Genomic DNA, 22,091 nt, shown 5'->3' on the forward strand with positions numbered 1-22,091 from the left:
TTCATTGACAACGAATCCTGTTATCGAATATTATTGATAACTTCGATTAATCGTTGCAGCCCTAAAAATGATTTTAAGAGACTTCACCACAGAGACGTCCGAATGGAATGATCTGCTTTCCATGGACTAAAAGGACCTGTGGACGGGTTGGAAGAAGTCTCTCAAAGCGTTGACCAGCTTTCACGTGGCACGACCCTATGCTCCCGTGCCATCAACTGAAGTCAAGATGCAAAGACTATATCTTCTGCTGTAGCATACCTACAGACCATTGATGTCAAAGAACAATGCCATATAGGATTTGTCATGAGCCGGACCAAACTGGCACCACTCCGCGAACACACGATTCCCAGACTGGAGCTCTGCGCTGCTGTGCTTGCAGTGGTGTTTGCGGAACTTATAACTTCAGGAATGAACCTAGAAATCAAAGAAGTCGAGTTTTATATGGACAGCAAGGTAGTCCTAGGATATATCTGCAATGAAACCAGACGTTTTTACGTCCACGTCAGCAATTGGGTACTAAGGATCAGGAGATCCACTTGTCCTAAACAGTGGCATAATCCTGTGGACCACGCAACTAGATACTTAAAGACATAACATGGTTTATCGGTCCTGCGTTCATGTACCGTTCAACGTCTTGCAACATCGGATCCGACACATTAGAATTGGTAGACCCAGATGCGGATGAAAAAAATCTGACTTGAAGTATCTGCTCTACGCACAGTGACTTTCAAACCACCAACGCAAATCCCATCGTTTCAACAGGTTCTCCATCTGGATGTTGCTCTTTTGTGCTATAGCCGGTGTAGTCCATAAAGCTCAGACATTACCTGTGAGCCAGAAACCCTGTAAAGGTTGACATCACTGCGCCTTTACTGCTCCTAATCTGGAAAGGTCCAAAAACATAATAATTTGCACGATACAACGTGAATGTCATGCTAAGGAAATAGACTACCTCAGCAAAAGCCAAACAGACTCCGAAGACAACAATTTGGAAAATCCGCTACAGTATTTGGGGTTCTGAGCACTTCCTTCCATTTAGGCCACTTTATTCAGTGATTCGGTTTTGTTATATGTACGGAATGTGCAGATTTTCATCTTTGGTAACATTCTGGTGCACCTGGTAGCCTGCGTCCTGCTTGTCTTCTCTTCACACACATAAAGTAAGACAAAGGGCAAACATGGCGGTGCAGATACAAAATGGATTCTTGACCCTAACAGGATCTTTTATATATATCTCCCAAGCCTCTGTCATAGGAGCTCAGTAACAAATTTTTCGGACTATAAAACTGACCAGACTATAAGAAGCATCAAGGATTTGGAGGAGGAAAGTAAGAAAAAAAAATATTCTTCATCAGGCCTTAGAGCAGACCCCCAATCTTCACCAGACCACAGATCAGACCCCAAAATAAGACTCCCAAGCTCCATCTACCTCAGATCAAACCCTCATTAGATCCCCAAGCTCTATCAGCCTCAGATCAAACCCCCAAGCTCCATCAGCCTCAGATCAGACCCCCATCAACCTGAGATTGGAGCCCCCCACCACCTTCCATCAGCCCGAGATCGGATACCCTCCCACCTCACATCAGATGTTAGATAAATAAACTTAGTTCGCCTGTTCCAGATGGTACTGCCACTCACTGCTCCCTGATCTTCTGTACCACACTGCCCTGTGACCTGAAGTTGCACAGTGTCAAGTCATAGTAAGTGCCTGAGTGCACTACATCCGGACGCTGTACACCGCAGAGCAGAGCCCACAAGATGACCAGGAAGGGTGAGTACAGCTGTGCAGCACTTCCCTCACCGCTCCCTGCGCCTCCCACATGCTGATGACCGCTTCCATATTGTAAGACGCACGGACACTTTCCCTTCACTTTTGGGGGGAAAAAATTGCGTCTTATAGTCCAAAAATACTGTCTATATTTTAGGCTACTTTCACACCTGCGCTTTTCCTTTCCGCTATTGAGATCCATCATAGGATCTCAATACCGAGAAAAAACGCTTCAGTTTAGTCCCCATTCATTGTCAATGGGGACAAAACTGAACTAAAGGGAACGGAGGCAGGACACTGTCCCTGTAAATAAGACCATAGAAACCAACAAAAACATATTCCCCTCCGAACAGCAGGAATCACGGCTAGAAGAATAGCCCAAGCCAGATGCACTGAAGGCGCATGCAATGTGAACCGAGGAGCTCTCTTTCTGCTATCGAGATGCAATATGGAGCATCCGGACGCATAGATCTTACAGAGAAAAGAACCATCTCTTCCCACTGACACTTCCCCCTCCAAGAGACACCAGCCAGATCGTCCCTCATTCACCATTAGAACAGCAGCCCTATAGCCACCAACAGGCACCCAGAGAAAGGCTGGTCTCTGCAGCCCAGGACAAGGTGGGTGATCAGCACATCACTCCTGATGGTCCTCAAGCTCTGCCTCCTCCATCAGGAGACCTCCTTACTCCACTTTATTTGATAGCCTGCAGATATCTTGGTCATCTCCATGCTCCCATTGGGCTCATGCACACGACCGTATGTATTTTGCAGTCCGCAAAACGGCTTTGCGGGAAAAGGTGCGGGTGCGTTGCGGGAACATGCGCAATTTTTCCGCACGAGTGCAAAACATTGTAATACGTTTTGCACTCGTGTGAGAAAAATCGGCATGTTTGGTACCCAAACCCCAACTTCTTCACAGAAGTGAAGGTTTGGGTTCAAGGTTGTGTAGATTGTATTATTTTCCCTTATAACATGGTTATAAGGGAAAATAATAGCATTCTGAATACAGAATGCTTAGTACAATAGCGCTGGAGGGGTTAAAAAAATAAAAATTTAACTCGCCTTAATCCACTTGCTTGCGCAACCGGCATCTCTTCTGTCTTCTTTCTTTGCTCTGTGCAGGGACAGGACCTGTGGTGACGTCACTCCGATCATCACATGGTCCATCACATGATCTTTTACCATGGTGATTGATCATGTGATGACCGGAGTGACGTCACCACAGGTCCTTTGACTGCAATCAGCAAAGAAAGAGACAGCAGAGATGCCGGGCTGCGCAAGCAAGTGGACTAAGGTGAGTTAAATATTTTTTTATTTTTTTTAACCCCTCCAGCGCTATTGTACTAAGCATTCTGTATTCAGAATGCTATTATTTTCCCTTATAACCATGGTATAAGGGAAAATAATAAAGATCGGGTCCCTATTCCGATCGTCACCTAGCAACCGTGCGTGAAAATCGCACCACATCTGCACTTGCTTGCGATTTTCACGCAGCCACATTTACTTCTATGGGGCCTGCGTTGTGTGGAAAACGCACAAAGAGGAGCATGCTGCGATTTTTCACGCAACGCACAAGTGATTTGTGAAAATCACCGCTTGTGTGCACAGCCCCATAGAAATGAATGGGTCCGGATTCAGTGCGGGTGCAATGCGTTCACATCACGCATTGCACCCGCGCGGAATACTCGCCCGTGTGAAAGAGGCCTTAGAGTTCTCCCTGAACCAACTGACTCTGAAAATGTCCACGATGCCCTTCAGGCTTCATTCAATCAAATCCTCGAATCACCAACTGATCCACCAGTCAGAATAGTCCGAGCTCCAGGGCTGTGGCACCTCAGGGAAGAACCTCTCAACCTGAAGATATTGCAGAAGAAAGTATCAGAAGCAAATCACCTTCCTTATGCAGGATTAGGCTACATGCGCACGAGCGTTGTTTGTTTTCGTGTCCGTTCAATTTTTTTACGGATAGGATGCGGACCCATTAATTTCAATGGGTCCGCAAAAAATGCAGACAGCATACCGTGTGCTATCCCTATCCGTATGTCCACTCCGTAGCCCCGCAAAAAAAAAAAAAAAAAAATAGAACATGTCCTATTCTTGTCCGTTTTAGGTATTGTTAAAATGGATCCGAAAAAAGAAAACTGATGGCATACGGATATAGTTTTTTTTTAGATTGCGGCTAGCAAATCTGCAATACCCAGTCCCCATAGCTCTGTGTGCTTTTATTGTGAAAAAAAAATGATTTGATACATATGCAAATTAACCTGAGATGCGTCAGGTACGTGAGAGGAGTCAGGGACAGGACTCATCTCAGGTTAATTTGCATATGTATCAAATCATTTTTTTTACACAATAAAAGCACACAGAGCTATGGGGACTGGGTATTGCAGATGTGCTAGCCGCAATCTAGCAACCCATGTCCTCAGCTCTATACCCAAAATCCCAGTGACAGGTATCCTTTAAAGGGCATCTGCCAGCAGTTCTGTCCCTATGACACTGGCTGGCCTGTTACATGTGCTCTTGGCAGCTGGAGGCATCTGTGTTGGTCCCGTGTCCATATGTGCAGCATTACTGAGAAGAATGATGTTTCAATACATGCAAATAAGCCTCTAGGAGCAACGGGGGCGTCGTCGTTACACCTAGAGGCTCTGTTTTCTCTGTTGCCCTCTGCACTGTGACAGAACCATGCAGTAAAAATGTGACCCTGCCTGGTCCTGACCTCTCCTAAAGCCTTACACTGGGTCGTGCGCTTCAGTATCCAGCACAGGAGCAGAACAGGAAAGACTGGACTCGTCAGCCGCTCTCTACTCTACTGTGAATGTACTGCTGAAGGACCTGTGATGATGTCACCGTCATGTGATCAGTGCGGGGGCGGAGCTAGCCAGGAGAGTCACTGATCAAATGACGGTGACATCACCCCAGATCCTTCAGCTCTGGCAGTGCAGCAGATACTGGGCAGGTCCTGGTCGGTAGTCAGGGCTCTTGTTCTCTCTGGTATCAGCCATTCCTCCAGCCTGCAGGTAAGATGAGCTGTGAGGAGACAGTGTGGTGGAGAGTTCAGACATGTCACCTCTGGAGATTCTCCTCCATTACACACAGGGAATCCTTCTCCGCTCCTCAGCTTAGTATGATGGGGGGGAGTAGTAGTGGGAATAGTGGGGGTTGTCATCATTCACTGCTGGATGAGAGAATCTGCTCCGTGTGAATGAGGTTTTCACTGCCAGGAGATTATATATGGGACTCACTGATTAACCTTTATTCCTTTTATTTGGAGGGAGGATGAAGAAAACCAGCAATACGAGCCTTCTCCTGAATGAGCCACCGAGGATGGACAGGAAGGAGATCAGCAGAAGAATATTAGACCTCACCTTGGAGATCATCTCCCTGCTGAGCGGAGAGGTAAACTTTTCTAGATTTCTCTCCTCTTTATTGTATTCTGTAACAAGTCAGACATCGGGAAGGAGAATCCATCATAGGAAGTGATAGGAAGAGTCCAGGGTCCTGGAGAACGGCCTCCAGACCTTCCAAGTGACGGAGAACCTGAAGGTCAGCCCCCAGTATGGTGAGTGATGTATCATGTGACCAGTGACCAATAGTCATGTTGTAGGAGCCATGAGAAGGTAAGTAGGCACGTTGTACCCAGGAGGAAAGGGCTGGAGGAGAGCACATGGCCCCTGAAGGGTTTATTCCCTAAGTGTCTCTCTCCGTCCACAGGAGTACACAATAGTGAAGAAGACATCGGGGGACTGTGTGACTCCCATCATCCATCTCCAGGAGTCAGGAGGGCGGAGCAGGACCCCTCACCCCATCACAGAGCCTCCCCCTGCCCCCCTGATACATGAGCAGAAGATCCTAGAGCTCACCCACAAGATGATGGAGCTGCTGACTGGAGAGGTGACACTACTGGGAATGCTGGGAAATTCTCCAGTAACAGCACTGGAGGGGTCTGGGTGATGACGGTGTCATTGTGTTGTCAGGTTCCTCTAAGGTGTCAGGATGTCACTGTCTATTTCTCCATGGAGGAGTGGGAGTATATAGAAGGCCACAAGGACCTGTACAAGGAGGCCATGATGGAGGAGCACCAGCCTCTTATATCACAAGGTAAGAGCCGTCATGTGCAGTGTATACACGTGTGTGCAGTGACATGTAATGGAGGAGCACCAGCCTCTTATATCACAAGGTAAGAGCCGTCATGTGCAGTGTATACACGTGTGTGCAGTGACATGTAATGGAGGAGCACCAGCCTCTTATATCACAAGGTAAGAGCCGTCATGTGCAGTGTATACACGTGTGTGCAGTGACATGTAATGGAGGAGCACCAGCCTCTTATATCACAAGGTAAGAGCCGTCATGTGCAGTGTATACACGTGTGTGCAGTGACATGTAATAGAGGAGCACCAGCCTCTTATATCACAAGGTAAGACCCGTCATGTGCAGTGTATACACGTGTGTGCAGTGACATGTAATGGAGGAGCACCAGCCTCTTATATCACAGGGTAAGAGCCGTCATGTGCAGTGTATACACGTGTGTGCAGTGACATGTAATGGAGGAGCACTAGCCTCTTATATCACAAGGTAAGAGCCGTCATGTGCAGTGTATACACGTGTGTGCAGTGACATGTAATGGAGGAGCACCAGCCTCTTATATCACAAGGTAAGAGCCGTCATGTGCAGTGTATACACGTGTGTGCAGTGACATGTAATGGAGGAGCACCAGCCTCTTATATCACAAGGTAAGAGCAGTCATGTGCAGTGTATACACGTGTGTGCAGTGACATGTAATGGAGGAGCACCAGCCTCTTATATCACAAGGTAAGAGCCTGGAGGAGCAATGTGCAACTAAGGCCTCATACACACGGCCGGTGTGCGTCCGTTCCGTGCATTAAGGACCGCAAATTGCGTGCGCCGACTGGGACGGATCCAGAGCCATTTAACTTGAATGAATCCGTGATCCGTCTACAGCGCAAAAAAATAGAACATGTTCTATTTTTTTGCGGTGTGGAGGCACAGACAGAAACACCATGGAAGCATGCCTCCATTCCGCACCGCATCTCCGTAATTGCGGACCCATTCAAGTGATTCAAGCCGATGTCCCGTGTATTGCGGACCCGCCGTATGCATGAGGCGTAAGTGACATGACCGGGTATAAAGAGAGGCAGAGTCTTCCAGAAGCAAAGATGGGCAGAGGTCACCAATCTGTGAGAAACTGCATAAAAAATTGTGGAGTAATTTTAAAATCATGTTCCTCAAAGCAAAGTGGAGGAACCTTTAATTTCCCACCATCTACAGGACATAATATCATCAAAAGGTTCAGGGAATCTGGAGAAATCCACGTGTACAAGGCCGATGGTCAGTATTGGATGCTCGTGGTCTACGGGCCTTCGTGCAGCACTGTGTTAATAACAGGCTGATTCTGTACTGGAAACCACTGCATGGGCTCAGGAACATTCCAGAAATCGCTGTCTGTGACCACAGTTCACCATGTAATCCACAAATGCAAGTTTTTTTGTCTTTGTCCGTTCCATTTTTCTTTGCGGCCCATATGCGGAACCATTTATATCAATGGGGCCGCAAGCAAAACGGAAATGAATCCGTGTGCATTCCGTGTCCATGTGTCTGTATGTCCATTCCACAAAAATATAGAACATGTCCAATTACTGTCCGTTTTGCAGACAGAGATAGGACATTTCTGCAGGAGCCAAAAATAAATGGTGGCGTGCCCTCGGGCGGAATCTGTGTTTTGCGAATCTGCAGACTGCAAAACACTTCCGGCCGTGTGCATGAGCCGTAAAGCTGAGAATTAGTCTTATGTCAATACAATCCAGAAACACCGCCGTTTTCTCTGGGCCAAAGCTCATTTACAATGGAGGCAAAATGGAAAAGTGTTCTGTGGTCAGATGAACCAAAATGTAAAATCTCCGGATGCTGTGGGGTTCCCCCATATGCAGATATGGAGGCGGCATGGTATTACTACTCTTGCACATATCACAGATAGGGGGTCTCTTTGTTCCTTCCAATATTTACAGGCCACTTATCATTTTCCTAGTCATGTACTGTATAATTATTATCAACTGAAACATGCCTTCCGGGCACAATTTGGGGGCCTTGATCTATTTTTCACCACTCCACTCCTTGAGGGTATGGCGAGCAATAAAGACCTCAGGAAACCACTGTCAGCATTCTATGGATATACCACCCGGAGTTTTACACCAATGTGAGATATAATATTACAGAAATGGCAAAGATGGCACGATGCTACACATGTTCTGGGACTGTAGAGTCTTACGGCCATATTGTAGAGAGGTTCTGGGGTTTATGGAGACTAATCTGACCATGCCAAATATACTGAGTCCCAAGGTTTGCCTCTTTGGGCTCGTTGATGACCTTCCTCTTGCTGTGGCTTTACGCACCTTACTTAAACTACTGTTCTATTATGCAAAACAGGTTATCCTATATAATTGGAAGCACCCAGAGAGGCCCACCAAAAATGCCTGGCTTAGAGAGGTGAATACGGTACTCCCACTTTTTAAGCTTACCTATTTATCCCGAGGTTGTCCTGATAAATTGACAAGGTCTGGGGACCTTTGTTAAGGATTCCTCCCACTGGTTTGGGACCTTTGGCTCCCTAGGTTTTACTTATTTTAGACTGTTGCGCCCACCCACCTTCCTCCCACCTTTTTTTATTTTTTTCTCTTCCCCTTCTCTGCTTTTTTGTTGGTTTGTTTTTACTGTTGTTAGGGAAAAGACTTCTAAGGCTATTGTTGGTGGCGATTGGGCTGTTTGTTGATCTAGATCACACACAAGCAACCGTCTACTAATGCTATTACTTTGAAGCCCAGTTGCACAATGTTTAGTTCATTTCTTTGTATTTGAGATGAAGAAAAGTTTAAGGAAATGGTGTCTTTACTATTGATGGCTAATTGTCCTATTGTCTGGACATCTATATTTTTCATGGCTATGTTTTGTACTTGCTTTGTATACAGAATTTCCTTCTACATACCGTTTCTTTGAATAAACGGTCCTTTAAAAAAAAAAAGCAAACGATGGACACAGTGTCCTGCGGACTGAGGAGGAGATAGGACCATCCAGCTTATCAGCGCACAGTTCAGAAGCCTGCATCTCTGATGGTTTGGTGTTACATTAGTGCCAAGGGTGTGGGCATCTGTAATAGATCAGTGATTGTGGAACCACTGTGACATGTAACTAGTTTGACATTGTGCCAAACTTTAAAGAGGACCTTTCACTAGTTTAAAAACTAAAAACGAACTATATCAGTGGGCAGAGCGGCGCCCAGGGGTCCCCCTGCACTTACTAGTATGTCTGGGCGGCGCTCCGTTTGCCCGGTATAGGCTCCGGTGTCTGCATCTCCCTCTGTTGTACTGGGCGGAGTTTTTGTATTAGGGTTGTCCCTTGCTGCAGCGCTGGCCAATCGTAGTGCACAGCTCATAGTCTACGATTGGCCAGCGCTGCAGCAAGGGACAACCCTAATACAAAAACTCCGCCCAGTACAACAGAGGGAGCTGCAGACACCGGAGCCTATACCGGGCGAACGGAGCGCCGCCCAGACATACTAGTAAGTGCAGGGGGACCCCTGGGCGCCGCTCTGCCCACTGATATAGTTCGTTTTTAGTTTTTAAACTAGTGAAAGGTCCTCTTTAAGGGCGTTATTCTGGCACTTCCCTAGTATTCACCCTTTAACCCCTGGACAGGTTGACCAGACCGCTACTTCCTCGGATGGTCCTGGTGTACTTGAAAATGCACCCAAACCACAGATACAGTCTGAACAGGAACTAAGACTAAGTTCATGGGCCCTGGTACAATAGTTCAGCTTGCACCTCTCCCCATTCTCCCCCCCCCCCCCCCAGTGCTTTGGGGCAAGGGAGTACCTAGCCTTTCTACTGCCTGAGGTAAAAACTGAAATGAGTCCCCCCCCATGCCAAATTCTCAACCTAACCTAACAAAGCACAGAAGGTAGAACTTGTGTGAATGCTACCTTCTCTTCTAACAGCTGCTTGGCAAGGATGGCGGGAGTCAAGTCAGACCCCTGCTGATCTGATATCGATGACCTTTCCTGAGGATAGTTCATCAATAGTAAAAAGAGGACAACCCCTTTAAAGACATACTTGGGAAAACATTACATACAGCTCTACAAATCGTACAGGAGAATACAGCCCCACATGTACCTTTTGCATCCAGTGACGTCTCCTCTGATATAGATACTCTCTCTCCTCATCTTCTCCATTCAGACCAGACCACCATGATGATTTCTTTCAGCCGTCTCCTCTCTGCAGAGTTTGACAAACGGACATCTTAGTTTCCTACTTTTCCATCATCCTCCTACAGTCAGAACACCCCATCCTGCCAACTCTAATACTGTGTCCGCTGTGTTCCCCAATATTATACTGCAGAAACAGTCCTCCTGAAAAGTCCTACCAATAGAAAAAATGATCTGCCAGAGTGCATAGTGTTAACAGTCTCCCCAATAGTAATAATGCCCCCATTGTCCATCAATGTGCCTCAGTACAAAAAAATACCCCCTTATAGTGTGCGCTAGTACAAAAAATACCCGCTTACTTTTCAGATCAGATCCTCAGATTAGACCTCCATTATACCTACAGATTCCCATATCACACCAGACACTATAGACAGACCCCATTAGACCTCCAGGCCCCCATCTCAGACCAGACCCCCATTAAATATCAGACCAGACTTCCAGACCCCCCCATATCAGACCTCAGAGCAGATTTGAAAAAAAAAAATATTAACTTACCTCTCCTGCTGCCATTCTCCCGGTCCGGCGGTCTCTCAGCTCTCTTCTCTTCTAGGGGCAGTGCTCCAGATGGCAACCAAAATGGTCGCCAATGCGATTTAGAATTGCAAAATAGCGACAAGACTTTGTAGTCTTGTCGCCATTTGCGCCTAGACCCTCTGCTGCTCTGCCTGTTTAAGAAAAATAGGCTTTCATCTAGCAGACATACGCTGCAAACGTCTGCTGCACGCCTGCTTTTTCTTCTGTGGTTCCTTTCCTTTAAAGTAAAAGGAACCACGGAGGAAAAAGCTGGCGCGCTCCGGTGTCAGGAGAAAGCCCCGCCTACACGCTTCACCATTGACTGCTGGGTCTAACCCGTGAACCACAATCTGCCGGTCTGCTAGGTGAGGAGAGCTCCTCTACTGATTCGGCAGAGCTGCCTGTGCCGGTATACACTCCAGACATGGGGAGCTCCTGTGTCCGCAGGATCAGGTACTTTTTATGTATGTAATTCTGCTCTCCTGGAGATTTAACTTTTTATTTATTTTTTCTTTGTATTTTACTATATCATATAAATTGTATTCTTATTTTATATATATATCACATAGTGTCTCCCATGACGTCATTAAGACTGATGCTATAGGACTGCCTCTAGGATACTCCTATGGGGTCGCATAACTCCAGACACACTCGGCAGCGTCTCCGTTCAGGGATATGTTACCACAGAGAATAGCCAGCACTGTATTTTCGGGCTCCCATAGCAGTGAATGAAAGGGGGGGGGCAGCTGCGTTTCCTTCGGCAGCCCTTGTTTTGGAGATTACAGAACCCGCTGCTGTTGGACATTTATGGCGTCTTCTAGTTTTATGTTCCAGGTTGGAGTACCCCTTTACATCCTAACTGCCATGTGTTACAGCAAAGTAGGAGTTTTCTCACACTGGGGCCGCCACCAGTCCATTGACCCAAGGGGCCACAGTGCTAGGTAAAGCGTCCACCCGGAGTTTTCTCTAATCGGTGCCTCTCACAAACCCTACTGTGAAGGAGACGGGCAGTGGGGCGGAGGTGACGTTCCGTCAGGAGTGTTCGCTGTTTTTGGGGACCTTGGTGACAGTCCCTACAGTCAGCCTCCCGATAGTCCGGTGACAGCCATAGCCACCCTTTGCCGTATCTAATAGTCCGGTCACAGGCATAGCCATAGTCATTAACCAAAGGCAGAAGTGCATTCAAAATTAATGACTATTGTATTCACATCCAGCCTAATATGAATGTCATAAGTTTGTCTGCTCTATTGTTTGGAAAAAAAATCACACATTCCAATTTTTATCTTCACAGAGAATCCAAATAAGAATTCTGAGGAAAACTTCATGTTATCATTAAATTATAATGTAGAAGATGAAGATATGCTGCTCTCTACAGGAGAAAACCTCATTAGCCTTAATGTACATCCAGGACTTCACAGTACAGATCTGTCATATCATGAGGAACCTTTTCCTGACCAATCGCAGATTACCTCAAGTATAGGTCAGAAAGGGGGTGAAAGGTTTCATTGTGGTAAAGAGTTCACAAAAATCTCAGGTCTTTCTACACACAGAAGAATTTATACAGGAGAGAAGTCATATTCATGTTCAGAATGTGGAAAATGTTTTATGCAAAAATCAAAGCTTGTTACACATGAGAGAATTCACACAGGAGAGAAACCGTATTCATGTTCAGGATGTGGGAAATGTTTTGCACGAAAATCTGTTCTTTTTACACATGCAAGAATTCACATAGGGGAAAAACCATATTCATGTTCAGAATGTGGGAAATGTTTTACAGATAAATCAACTCTTGTTAGACATGAGAGAAGTCACACAGGAGAGAAACCATATTCATGTTCAGAATGTGGAAAATGTTTTGCACAAAATTCAGATCTTGGTAAACACAAGAGAAGTCACACAGGAGAGAAGCCATATTCATGTTCAGAATGTGAGAAATCTTTTGTAGATAAATCAGGTCTTGCTAAACATAGGAGAAGTCACACAGGAAAGAAGCCATATTCATGTTCAGAATGTGAGAAACTTTTTACACATAAATCATATCTTGTTATACATAAGAGAAGTCACACAGGAGAAAAGCCATATTCATGTTCAGAATGTGAGAAATCTTTTGCAGATAAATCAGATCTTGCTAAACATAAGAGAAGTCACACAGGAGAGAAGCCATATTCATGTTCAGAATGTGAGAAATGTTTTGCACAAAAATCAGATCTTGGTAAACACAAAAGAAGTCACACAGGAGAGAAGCCATATTTATGTTCAGAATGTGGGAAATGTTTTACACAGAAATCATATCTTGTTGAACATAAGAGAATTCACACAGGGGAGAAGCCATTTTCATGTTCAGAATGTGGTAAATGTTTTACACGGAAAGCACATCTTGTTAAACATGAGAGAATTCACACAGGGGAGAAGCCATTTTCATGTTCAGAATGTGGCAAATGTTTTAAAGAGAAAGCATATCTTGTTATACATGAGAGAATTCACACAGGGGAGAAACCATATTCATGTTCAGAATGTGGAAAATCTTTTACAACAAAATCAAATCTTGTTACACATGGGATAAGTCACATGGCAGAGATGCCATATTCATGTTCAGAATGTGGGAAATGTTTTAAAACCAAAGCATATCTTTTAACTCATGAGAGAAGTCACACAAGAGAGAAACCATATTCATGTTCAGAATGTGGGACATATTTTACAGACAAATCAAATCTTCTTAGACATAAGAGAGTTCACACAGGAGAGAAACCATATTCATGTTGAAAATGTTTTACAGAAAAATCAAATCTTGTTAAACAACAGATATGTCACACTGAATAAAATTAGAGATGAGTACATGTCTTGAAATATGTTTTGGGTCAGATTCAAATGAATAAGTCAATTAACAGCCTGTTTAAAGGGAATCTTTCACCAACTTTTTACTATTAACTGTAATGGCTATCTTTACATGGTAAAACAATTCCCATTCATAAATGTTTGTCACCAAGGTGTGCACTGAATTTATCCATACTTCCCTAGTCTTCTCCCCTCTCTCCTTTATGTTATGGTACTTCAATACCAAATCTGTACAGAACATATCTCCAAGGCAAGAGCCCGCAAAAGGGAATGTAACGTGGCTTTTTGGAGCAGCAGCAGTATAGTATAGAACTTAATAGATAAGGCAGGAGATGTGCAGCTGTGTAGGGGTAGTAAAAAAAGGCAGCAGGGGTAGTAGCTGCAAGGGCGGCAGTACAGTATGGAACCTGACAGACAGGAGAGGAGATTTGTGGCTGTGTAGAGGTAGTAATAATGGCAGCAGGGGCAGTAGTAGCTGGAATGTCAGCAATACAGTATAAAACTTGAGGAACAAGGCAGGAGATGTGTGCCGATGTAGGGGTCGTAGCAGTGGCAGCACAGTATGGAACCTGATAGACAAGGCAGGAGATGTGTGCCGATGTAGGGGTCGTAGCAGTGGCAGCACAGTTTGGAACCTGATAGACAAGGCAGGAGATGTGTCTTTAAAGGGGTTAGTGAGTGCATTGCGGAAATAGATGACAGATACAGTCAGGGAACTGCACTGAAATTCAGAATTAGGCTACTTTCACCCTCACGTTTTGTGCGGATCCGTCATGGACGGATCCGTTCAGATAGTAGAACCGTCTGCATCCATTCAGAACGGATCCGTTTGTATTATCTTTAACATAGCCAAGACGTATCCATCTTGAACACCATTGAAAGTCAATGGAGGACAGATCTGAAAGTCAATGGAGGACAGATCTGTTTTCTATTGTGTCAGTTAACCACTTACCGCTACTCTAACGCCGAAAGGAGTCATCTCTGCGGCGCTCCCAGGCTACGCTAACGCCGATCGGCGTCATCTCGCGTGAGCCGAGATTTCCTGTGAACGCGCGCTCACAGGAGCGCGCGTTCACAGGATCGCGCAGTTCACAAGTTCATCTGCAGCCTGCCGGCCGCGATCATTGGCTGGCAGGCTGTAGATTTTTGAATCGTCCAATGAAATGGTTATGTCAGACGCTATTTTGAAAATAGCGTCTGATATAACTGCTGCCTGGTCCTCTGGTGGTCCCTTTCGCTTGGATCGACCACCAGAGGACACAGGCAGCTCAGTAAGTAGCACCAAACACCACACTACACATTAGATATTACCCTGTCATTTATTAACCCCTTATTTAGCACCTGATCACCCATATTAGACTCCCTTATCACCCCCTTGTCCACCCCCCTGTCATTGATCACCCCCCCCTGTAAGGGTCCCTCATCCCTGCCAGGTAGTTAGCTACTTGCTAGGTAGTTTAGCGCCCACCGCACCGCAGTCACCGATTAGTCGCTGATTAGCGTCATCGCTGTCGCTAATCAGCACTAGTACTATATAGTATCTGTAAGTGATCAATACTGATCGCAATCAGATCTATATAAGTACATTAGGGTCACCTTAGGTTCTACAAAAAACGCAGTGTTCGCCCGATCAGGCCTGATCTTGTGCGCACACTTGCGTTCAGTCCGCCCCGCCGCAGTGACAGAATTTTTTTTTTCTGATCACTGCAAAAACACCGTAAAATCGCTGCGCCGCTATAAAGATCACTTTTGAGCTTTTTGGATCTTTATTAGCGATCGCAGCTTTACTTCGCAAGCACTCCTTTTTACTAGGTAGGTTTGCTCTTTTTCCCGGGTAGTCTCAGAGGAATACCCCCTAAATTTAGTGAACCCAAAATGTCAAACAAGGGGTATTCCGCTGAAGAGGCCTACAGGATTCTGGCCGTGATGGATGAAAGCGATGGGGACGCCTCATCCGCTGAATCCAGTGGTTCAGAATATGAACCTGTAGACAGCAGTGGCACTCTAACGGCTAGTGAGGATGACGAGGTAGAGGTCCCTGCTACGGCCAGACGTACCCGATCCCATGTAAGAGTTCTGCCTACCCTGCATGATGATCCTCATTTGCAGCAGAGGGGTGCTAGCGCTGATCTTGTTTATGGTGCGGCATACACCAGCAGCGCAGCACAGCCTGGACCTTCTACCAGCACTGCCGTATTCCCTGGTGAAGTGGCGAGCACCAGAAGGGCAGTTCCAGCTGGTACGGTGGCACGTGCAATAACTCCCCCGTCGCAGCCACCGCGTTCACAGGCCCGTAGAACCCTTAGTCTCCCAGAGGTGCTGGCAAATCCTAATTGGCAATCCCCTGATTCCGCCGCCCCCGTATTGCCCCCTTTCACCGCCCAGTCTGGAGTTCGCGTGGAGACGGCTCATTTAGGATCGGCCCTTCAGTTTTTTGAGCTGTTCTTCACCGCGGATCTCTATGACCTAGTTGTGGCAGAAACCAACCGCTACGCCACACAGTTTATTACCGCCAATCCGGAAAGCTACTATGCCCAGCCTTTCCGGTGGAAACCAGTCACCGTTTCCGAGTTAAAAATTTTTTTGGGCCTTCTCCTCAGCATGGGTCTAACTAAAAAAAATGTATTGCGGTCATATTGGTCTAAAGACCCAATACATTTCATGCCCATGTTCTCTGCTGCAATGTCTAGGGCACGTTTTGAGGCCATCATGTGCTTTATGCATTTTACGGACAATAGCACCTGTCATCCAAGAGGCCACCCTGCTTATGACCGGCTCCATAAAATTCGGCCCCTCATAGACCATTTGTCATCCAGGTTTGCAGATGCGTATACCCCTAATCAAAACATCTGCATAGACGAGTCTCTAGTACATTTTACCGGGCGCCTTGGCATAAAACAGTACATCCCCAGCAAGCGCGCCCGGTATGGGGTCAAACTGTATAAGCTCTGTGAAAGGGCCACAGGCTATACATATTGTTTTAGGGTCTATGAGGGAAAAGACTCAAAACTGGAGCCGGTCGGATGTCCTGACTACCTGGGGAGCAGTGGCAAGATTGTTTGGGACTTGGTGTCACCCTTACTCCACAAGGGGTACCACTTATACGTGGACAATTTTTACTCAAGCGTGGCCCTCTTTCGGCACTTACATCTAGTCGGAATTCAATGCTGTGGCACCGCGCGACCTAGTCGCCGGGGCTTCCCCCAACGGCTCGTTAGTACCCGACTTGCACGGGGGGAGAGGGCTGCCTTGTGTGACCAAGAACTGCTCGCGGTGAAGTGGAGGGACAAGAGGGACGTTTACCTTCTGTCCACCATTCACGCAGACACGACTGTCCAAATTGAACGGGCAACTGGAGTCATTGTGAAACCCCTCTCTGTCCACGACTATAACCTTCACATGGGAGGGGTGGATTTCAATGACCAGATGTTGGCTCCCTATTTAGTTTCCCGCAGAACCAGACGCTGGTATAAGAAGGTGTCTGTTTATTTGATCCAATTGGCGATGTACAATAGTTTTGTTCTCTACAGTAAGGCTGGGAGAACAGGATCCTTCCTAAAATTCCAGGAAGAGATCATTTCGGAAATCCTGTATCCAGGAGGGTCCGTGCCCCAAGGCCCTGATGTAGTGAGCCGGCTACATGGCAGACACTTCCCGTCTGTCTATCCTGGTACCCCAACTCAACGTTCCCCAAGAAAAAGATGTCGTGTCTGTAGCAGGGGTGGAATAAGGCGTGACACCACCTTTTTTTGTCCTGACTGTCCTGACCAGCCTGCCCTATGCATAGGGGAGTGTTTCCGCAAGTTCCACACTCAGGTACACTATTAGCATAGGGATTGCGTACACAGGACAGGCACACAGGGGTCTTAGGGCCCTTTCACACAGAGCTGCCACAAACCTCTCCTTTCACCTGGGACAAAGTGCATAATGTACTTCGCCGCATCTCTGGGCGATTTACGCTTTGCACATTGTCCCATGGGGAAGGAGAGGTTTGTTCAATAAAGGTAAAAAAAAATCAACAAAAAAAAAATCACCGGTAAGCAAAAAAGTTATTGTTCTGTTTCAAAAGTTTATAAAAGTTAATGTTAATAAATTTATTGCGTTGCGGCCTGTTTTTATTTTTTTTTATTTTTACCTTCTAGGTGGACCAAGCGATCAAGCAGCTGCAGCACTGATGTGCATTCTGACAGAAGCATTGCGCTGCTGTCAGATTACACAAAAGTCAGTGTATGCGGCGCTGCAAGACGAGATTTCTCCTCTGCAGTAACAGATACGTTTGCCAAGGCATACGAGCTGAGGAGGAGGCGGTGTTCCTATGCTTTGGCAAACACTTTTTGTATATGTAAAAAAAATCCCGGCAATGATTTATTCATCCACATCGATTGATGTGAATGGAGAAATCGGGTTTGCCAGGGCATACGAGCTAAGTGGGTATGGATGTTGGGCGGAGCTCCTATGTCCTGGCAGACGCCTTTCCCCTCCTTTTTTTTTGGGCAGAGATTTTTTCATCCACATTGATCGATGCGAATGAAGAAATCTGTGCCGTTCATTTTTTTCTTTCAACCCAGAGGCTGAACGGAAAAATAAATCTCATTACCTGACCAAGATAAATATCTTGGTCAAATGCCAACTTTGTATAAAAAAAATGGGAAATGTTGTCTTTTGCCAAGATATTTCTCTCACCCAGCATGGGTATATGTAAAATGACACCCCAAAACACATTCCCCAACTTCTCCTGAGTACGGCGATACCAGATGTGTGACACTTTTTTGCAGCCTAGGTGGGCAAAGGGGCACACATTCCAAAGTGCACCTTTAGGATTTCACCAGCCATTTTTTACAGATTTTGATTTCAAACTTCTCACGCATTTGGGCCCCTAAATTGCCAGGGCAGTATAACTACGCCACAAGTGACCCCATTTTGGAAAGAAGACACCCCAAGGTATTCCGTGAGGGGCATGGCGAGTTCCTAGAATTTTTTATTTTTTGTCACAAGTTAGCAGAAAATGATGATTTTTTTATTTTATTTTTTTCCTTACAAAGTCTCATATTCCACTAACTTGCGACAAAAAATAAAAAATTCTAGGAACTCGCCATGCCCCTCATGGAATACCTTGGGGTGTCTTCTTTCCAAAATGGGGTCGCTTGTGGGGTAGTTATACTGCCCTGGCAATTTAGGGGACCATATGCGTGAGAAGTAGTTTGAAATCAAAATCTGTAAAAAAATGGCTGGTGAAATCCTAAAGGTGCTCTTTGGAATGTGTGCCCCTTTGCCCACCTAGGCTACAAAAAAGTGTCACACATCTGGTATCTCCGTACTCAGGAGAAGTTGGGGAATGTGTTTTGGGGTGTCATTTTACATATACCCATGCTGGGTGAGAGAAATATCTTGGCAAAAGACAACATTTCCCATTTTTTTATACAAAGTTGGCATTTGACCAAGATATTTATCTCACCCAGCATGGGTATATGTAAAATGACACCCCAAAACACATTCCCCAACTTCTCCTGAGTACGGAGATACCAGATGTGTGACACTTTTTTGTAGCCTAGGTGGGCAAAGGGGCACACATTCCAAAGAGCACCTTTAGGATTTCACCAGCCATTTTTTACAGATTTTGATTTCAAACTACTTCTCACGCATATGGTCCCCTAAATTGCCAGGGCAGTATAACTACCCCACAAGTGACCCCATTTTGAAAAGAAGACATCCCAAGGTATTCCGTGAGGGGCATGGCGAGTTCCTCGAATTTTTTATTTTTTGTCACAAGTTAGTGGAATATGAGACTTTGTAAGAAAAAAAGAAAATAAAAAATAAATCATAATTTTCCGCTAACTTGTGACAAAAAATAAAAAGTTCTAGGAGCTCACTATGCCCATCAGCGAATACCTTAGGGTGTCTACTTTCCGAAATGGGGTCATTTGTGGGGTTTTTCTACTGTCTGGGCATTGTAGAACCTCAGGAATCATGACAGGTGCTCAGAAAGTCAGAGCTGTTTCAAAAAGCGGAAATTCACATTTTTGTACCATAGTTTATAAACGCTATAACTTTTACCCAAACCATTTTTTTTTTTTACCCAAACATTTTTTTTTTATCAAAGACATGTAGAACAATAAATTTAGTGAAAAATTTATATATGGATGTCGTTTTTTTTGCAAAATTTTACAACTGAAAGTGAAAAATGTCATTTTTTTTGCAAAAAAATCGTTAAATTTCGATTAATAACAAAAAAAGTAAAAATGTCAGCAGCAATGAAATACCACCAAATGAAAGCTCTATTAGTGAGAAGAAAAGGAGGTAAAATTCATTTGGGTGGTAAGTTGCATGACCGAGCAATAAACCGCTAAAGTTGTGGAGTGCCGATTTGTAAAAAAGGGCCTGGTCACTAGGGGGGTATAAACCTGTGGTCCTTAAGTGGTTAAAAAAACAGCATTTTGGTGTCCGTCTCTAAAGCGGATTGGAGACTGAATTGATGCATTCTGAGCGGATCCTTTTCCATTCAGAATGCATTAGGGCAAAACTGATCCGTTTTGGACCGCTTGTGAGAGCCCTGAATGGATCTCACAAATGGAAAGCCAAAACGCGAGTGTGAAAGTAGACTTACTTGGCGAGGAGACAGGAAGAAGTAGTTTCAACATCCCCATTGATGATCCAATCTCCACATCGGCCTCACTTTTCTTCTAAAATCTCCTCTCTCGGCCTCAAACAACTCACTTCCTCATGCCTCCGCTCACTCTCTGACTTTATTGGCTCATGCTTCCCACTTTCTGACCACAATCTTCTTTCCTTTACTATATACATCTCTCACTGTTCTCATGACCGTCCTACTTTTCACACAAACAGAAACCTACTCAGCATTAACTCCCAGCAGCCTATTAGATAAAAAAAAAAAAGGAATGAGATTCTTCAGTGGCTGATAACCTTTGCAGTTAGCCATTAAAAGGTATTTTTTTAGTTAGCCATTAACTCCTTAAGGACACAGCCATATTTCACCTTAACCCCTTAACATACCAGTACGTCCTGTGTAGTTTTGATCACTGCCGCACGGCCGGCAGTGATCGGATCAGGGTGCCTGTTGAAATTATTTAGCAGGCACCCTGTGACAATGCCTAGGAGGGTCCTGTGATCCCCCCTTATTGCCGATCGCGACAAACCGCAGGTCAATTCAGACCTGCGGTTTTTAGCGCTTATGCAAGTTTCTGAACAGAAACCTCAAAGTGCCCACATGCGGGAGGCGTGCGGCAGTGTGGGGGGCGGGTGCGCGATCTTCCGCCCACCCCCCGTTTATTTTCTGAAAAATAAAACAAACAAGTATCTAGGCAAGAAGCTGGGGATCAGGGTCGCCTCCTGACAAATCCCTACCAGCTCTCCCTATACTGCTATGCCCACGTTCAGACCCTTAAGGTGGGAATAACAGTGTCCTCGTGCCTGGGCTGAAAATACCCTAAAATCCCTAAGATGGTGAAGGGGAATAGAGTCAGCCTGCTCCCTCAGAACCTGGAGGGGACAGGTGTCTCTCTAACAGCCTAGACAGCAAACAACAAGAAAACTACAACCAACTTATCTTTTCTGAGCAGTAACAGCCAATCCTCCCTTCTTTGCTTTCACAGAGCCAGACAGAAGCTATAACCCGCACGGAACACTGGGAGTGGGTGTAATTTAAACGAACGACCCCACCCAGTGCACCTGAAGGGAGGCAGATCTAGCTCGACTCCAAAACAAAAGACTAGACACCTGCTAATCTGGCAGACCTCCGCACGTAGCCCGAGCAGGGCATGACAGTAACCCCCTTCTACGGGTGACCTCCGGACACCCCGGACCAACCTTATCCAGGTGGGATCTGTGAAAAGCCCTCACCAGTCGACTGGCACTGACATCCAGCGCCGGAACCAACATCCTTTCCTCAGGGCCGTATCCCCTCCAGTGTACCAGGTACTGAAGGGAACCCCGAAGAACTAGAGTCAAGAACCCTGGAGATCTCGAACTCTAAATTTCCATCAACCAGAACAGGAGGAGGAGGCAATAGCGATGGTTCCACCGGTTTCACATATTTTTTCAGTAAAGACCTGTGGAACACATCATGGATCCTCCAAGTCTGCGGAAGAACCAGCCGAAACGCTACTGGATTGACGACCGCAGATATTTTGTACGGTCCAATAAATCTTGGACCCAGTTTCCAAGATGGCACTCTCAGTTTAATATTTTTAGTGGACAACCACACCAGATCACCCACACACAGGTCCGGACCAGTCACACGTCTCTTGTCAGCCATTTGCTTATACCTCTCACCCATCTTCTCCAAATTCACTTGGATCCTCCACCAGATAGAAGACAAGGCAGAAGAAAATCTCTCCTCCTCTGGCATCCCAGAGGAACTAGCACCAGAAAAGGTACCAAACTGAGGATGAAAACCGTATGCGCCCAAAAATGGTGACTTACCCGTGGACTCCTGCCTACGGTTATTCAAAGCAAACTCTGCTAGGGACAAGAATGTGGACCAGTCCTCCTGATTCTCAGCCACAAAGCACCTCAAGTAGGTCTCCAGGTTTTGATTGGTACGCTCTGTCTGCCCATTCGACTGCGGATGAAAAGCCGAAGAGAATGAAAGTTGAATGCCAAGCCGAGAACAGAACACCCTCCAAAACCTGGAGACAAACTGCGTGCCCCTATCAGAAACCACATCCGAAGGAATGCCATG

The 22,091-nt window shown here is 45.7% G+C and overlaps 2 protein-coding genes and 1 long non-coding RNA gene across 4 annotated transcripts in view; 2 read left to right on the forward strand and 1 right to left on the reverse strand.

Moving 5' to 3' along the window:
* LOC122925098 (oocyte zinc finger protein XlCOF6-like) overlaps positions 1-22,091 on the reverse strand; it is an 818,943-nt gene that overhangs the window by 620,123 nt on the left and 176,729 nt on the right. The window lies entirely within an intron of this gene.
* Positions 4,727-5,542, forward strand: LOC122925152. Its single transcript, XR_006387534.1, has 3 exons — positions 4,727-4,790; positions 5,045-5,169; positions 5,485-5,542. It is a non-coding gene; the product is annotated as an uncharacterized LOC122925152 (long non-coding RNA).
* On the forward strand, positions 5,812-13,390 carry LOC122925118 (zinc finger protein 501-like). Of its 2 annotated transcripts, none has more exons than XM_044276644.1 (2): positions 5,812-5,871; positions 11,850-13,390. In XM_044276644.1, the coding sequence occupies exons 1-2, from the start codon at positions 5,838-5,840 to the stop codon at positions 13,319-13,321; spliced, it is 1,506 nt and encodes a 501-aa protein (XP_044132579.1). In that variant the 5' UTR covers positions 5,812-5,837; the 3' UTR covers positions 13,322-13,390. The 2 variants fall into 2 exon arrangements, with proteins under 2 accessions (XP_044132579.1, XP_044132580.1); XM_044276645.1 differs by lacking the exon at positions 5,812-5,871 and adding an exon at positions 6,242-6,266.

This window comes from Bufo gargarizans, chromosome 1, assembly GCF_014858855.1.
Source record: "Bufo gargarizans isolate SCDJY-AF-19 chromosome 1, ASM1485885v1, whole genome shotgun sequence".
Taxonomy (NCBI): Eukaryota; Metazoa; Chordata; class Amphibia; order Anura; family Bufonidae; genus Bufo; species Bufo gargarizans.

Coding starts and splice junctions, on each gene's coding strand:
- LOC122925118 (XM_044276644.1), top strand. CDS start 5,838: ATGATGGAGGAGCACCAGCCTCTTATATCACAAG. Junction 5,872..11,849: donor CCAGCCTCTTATATCACAAG/GTAAGAGCCGTC, acceptor TTATCTTCACAG/AGAATCCAAATAAGAATTCT.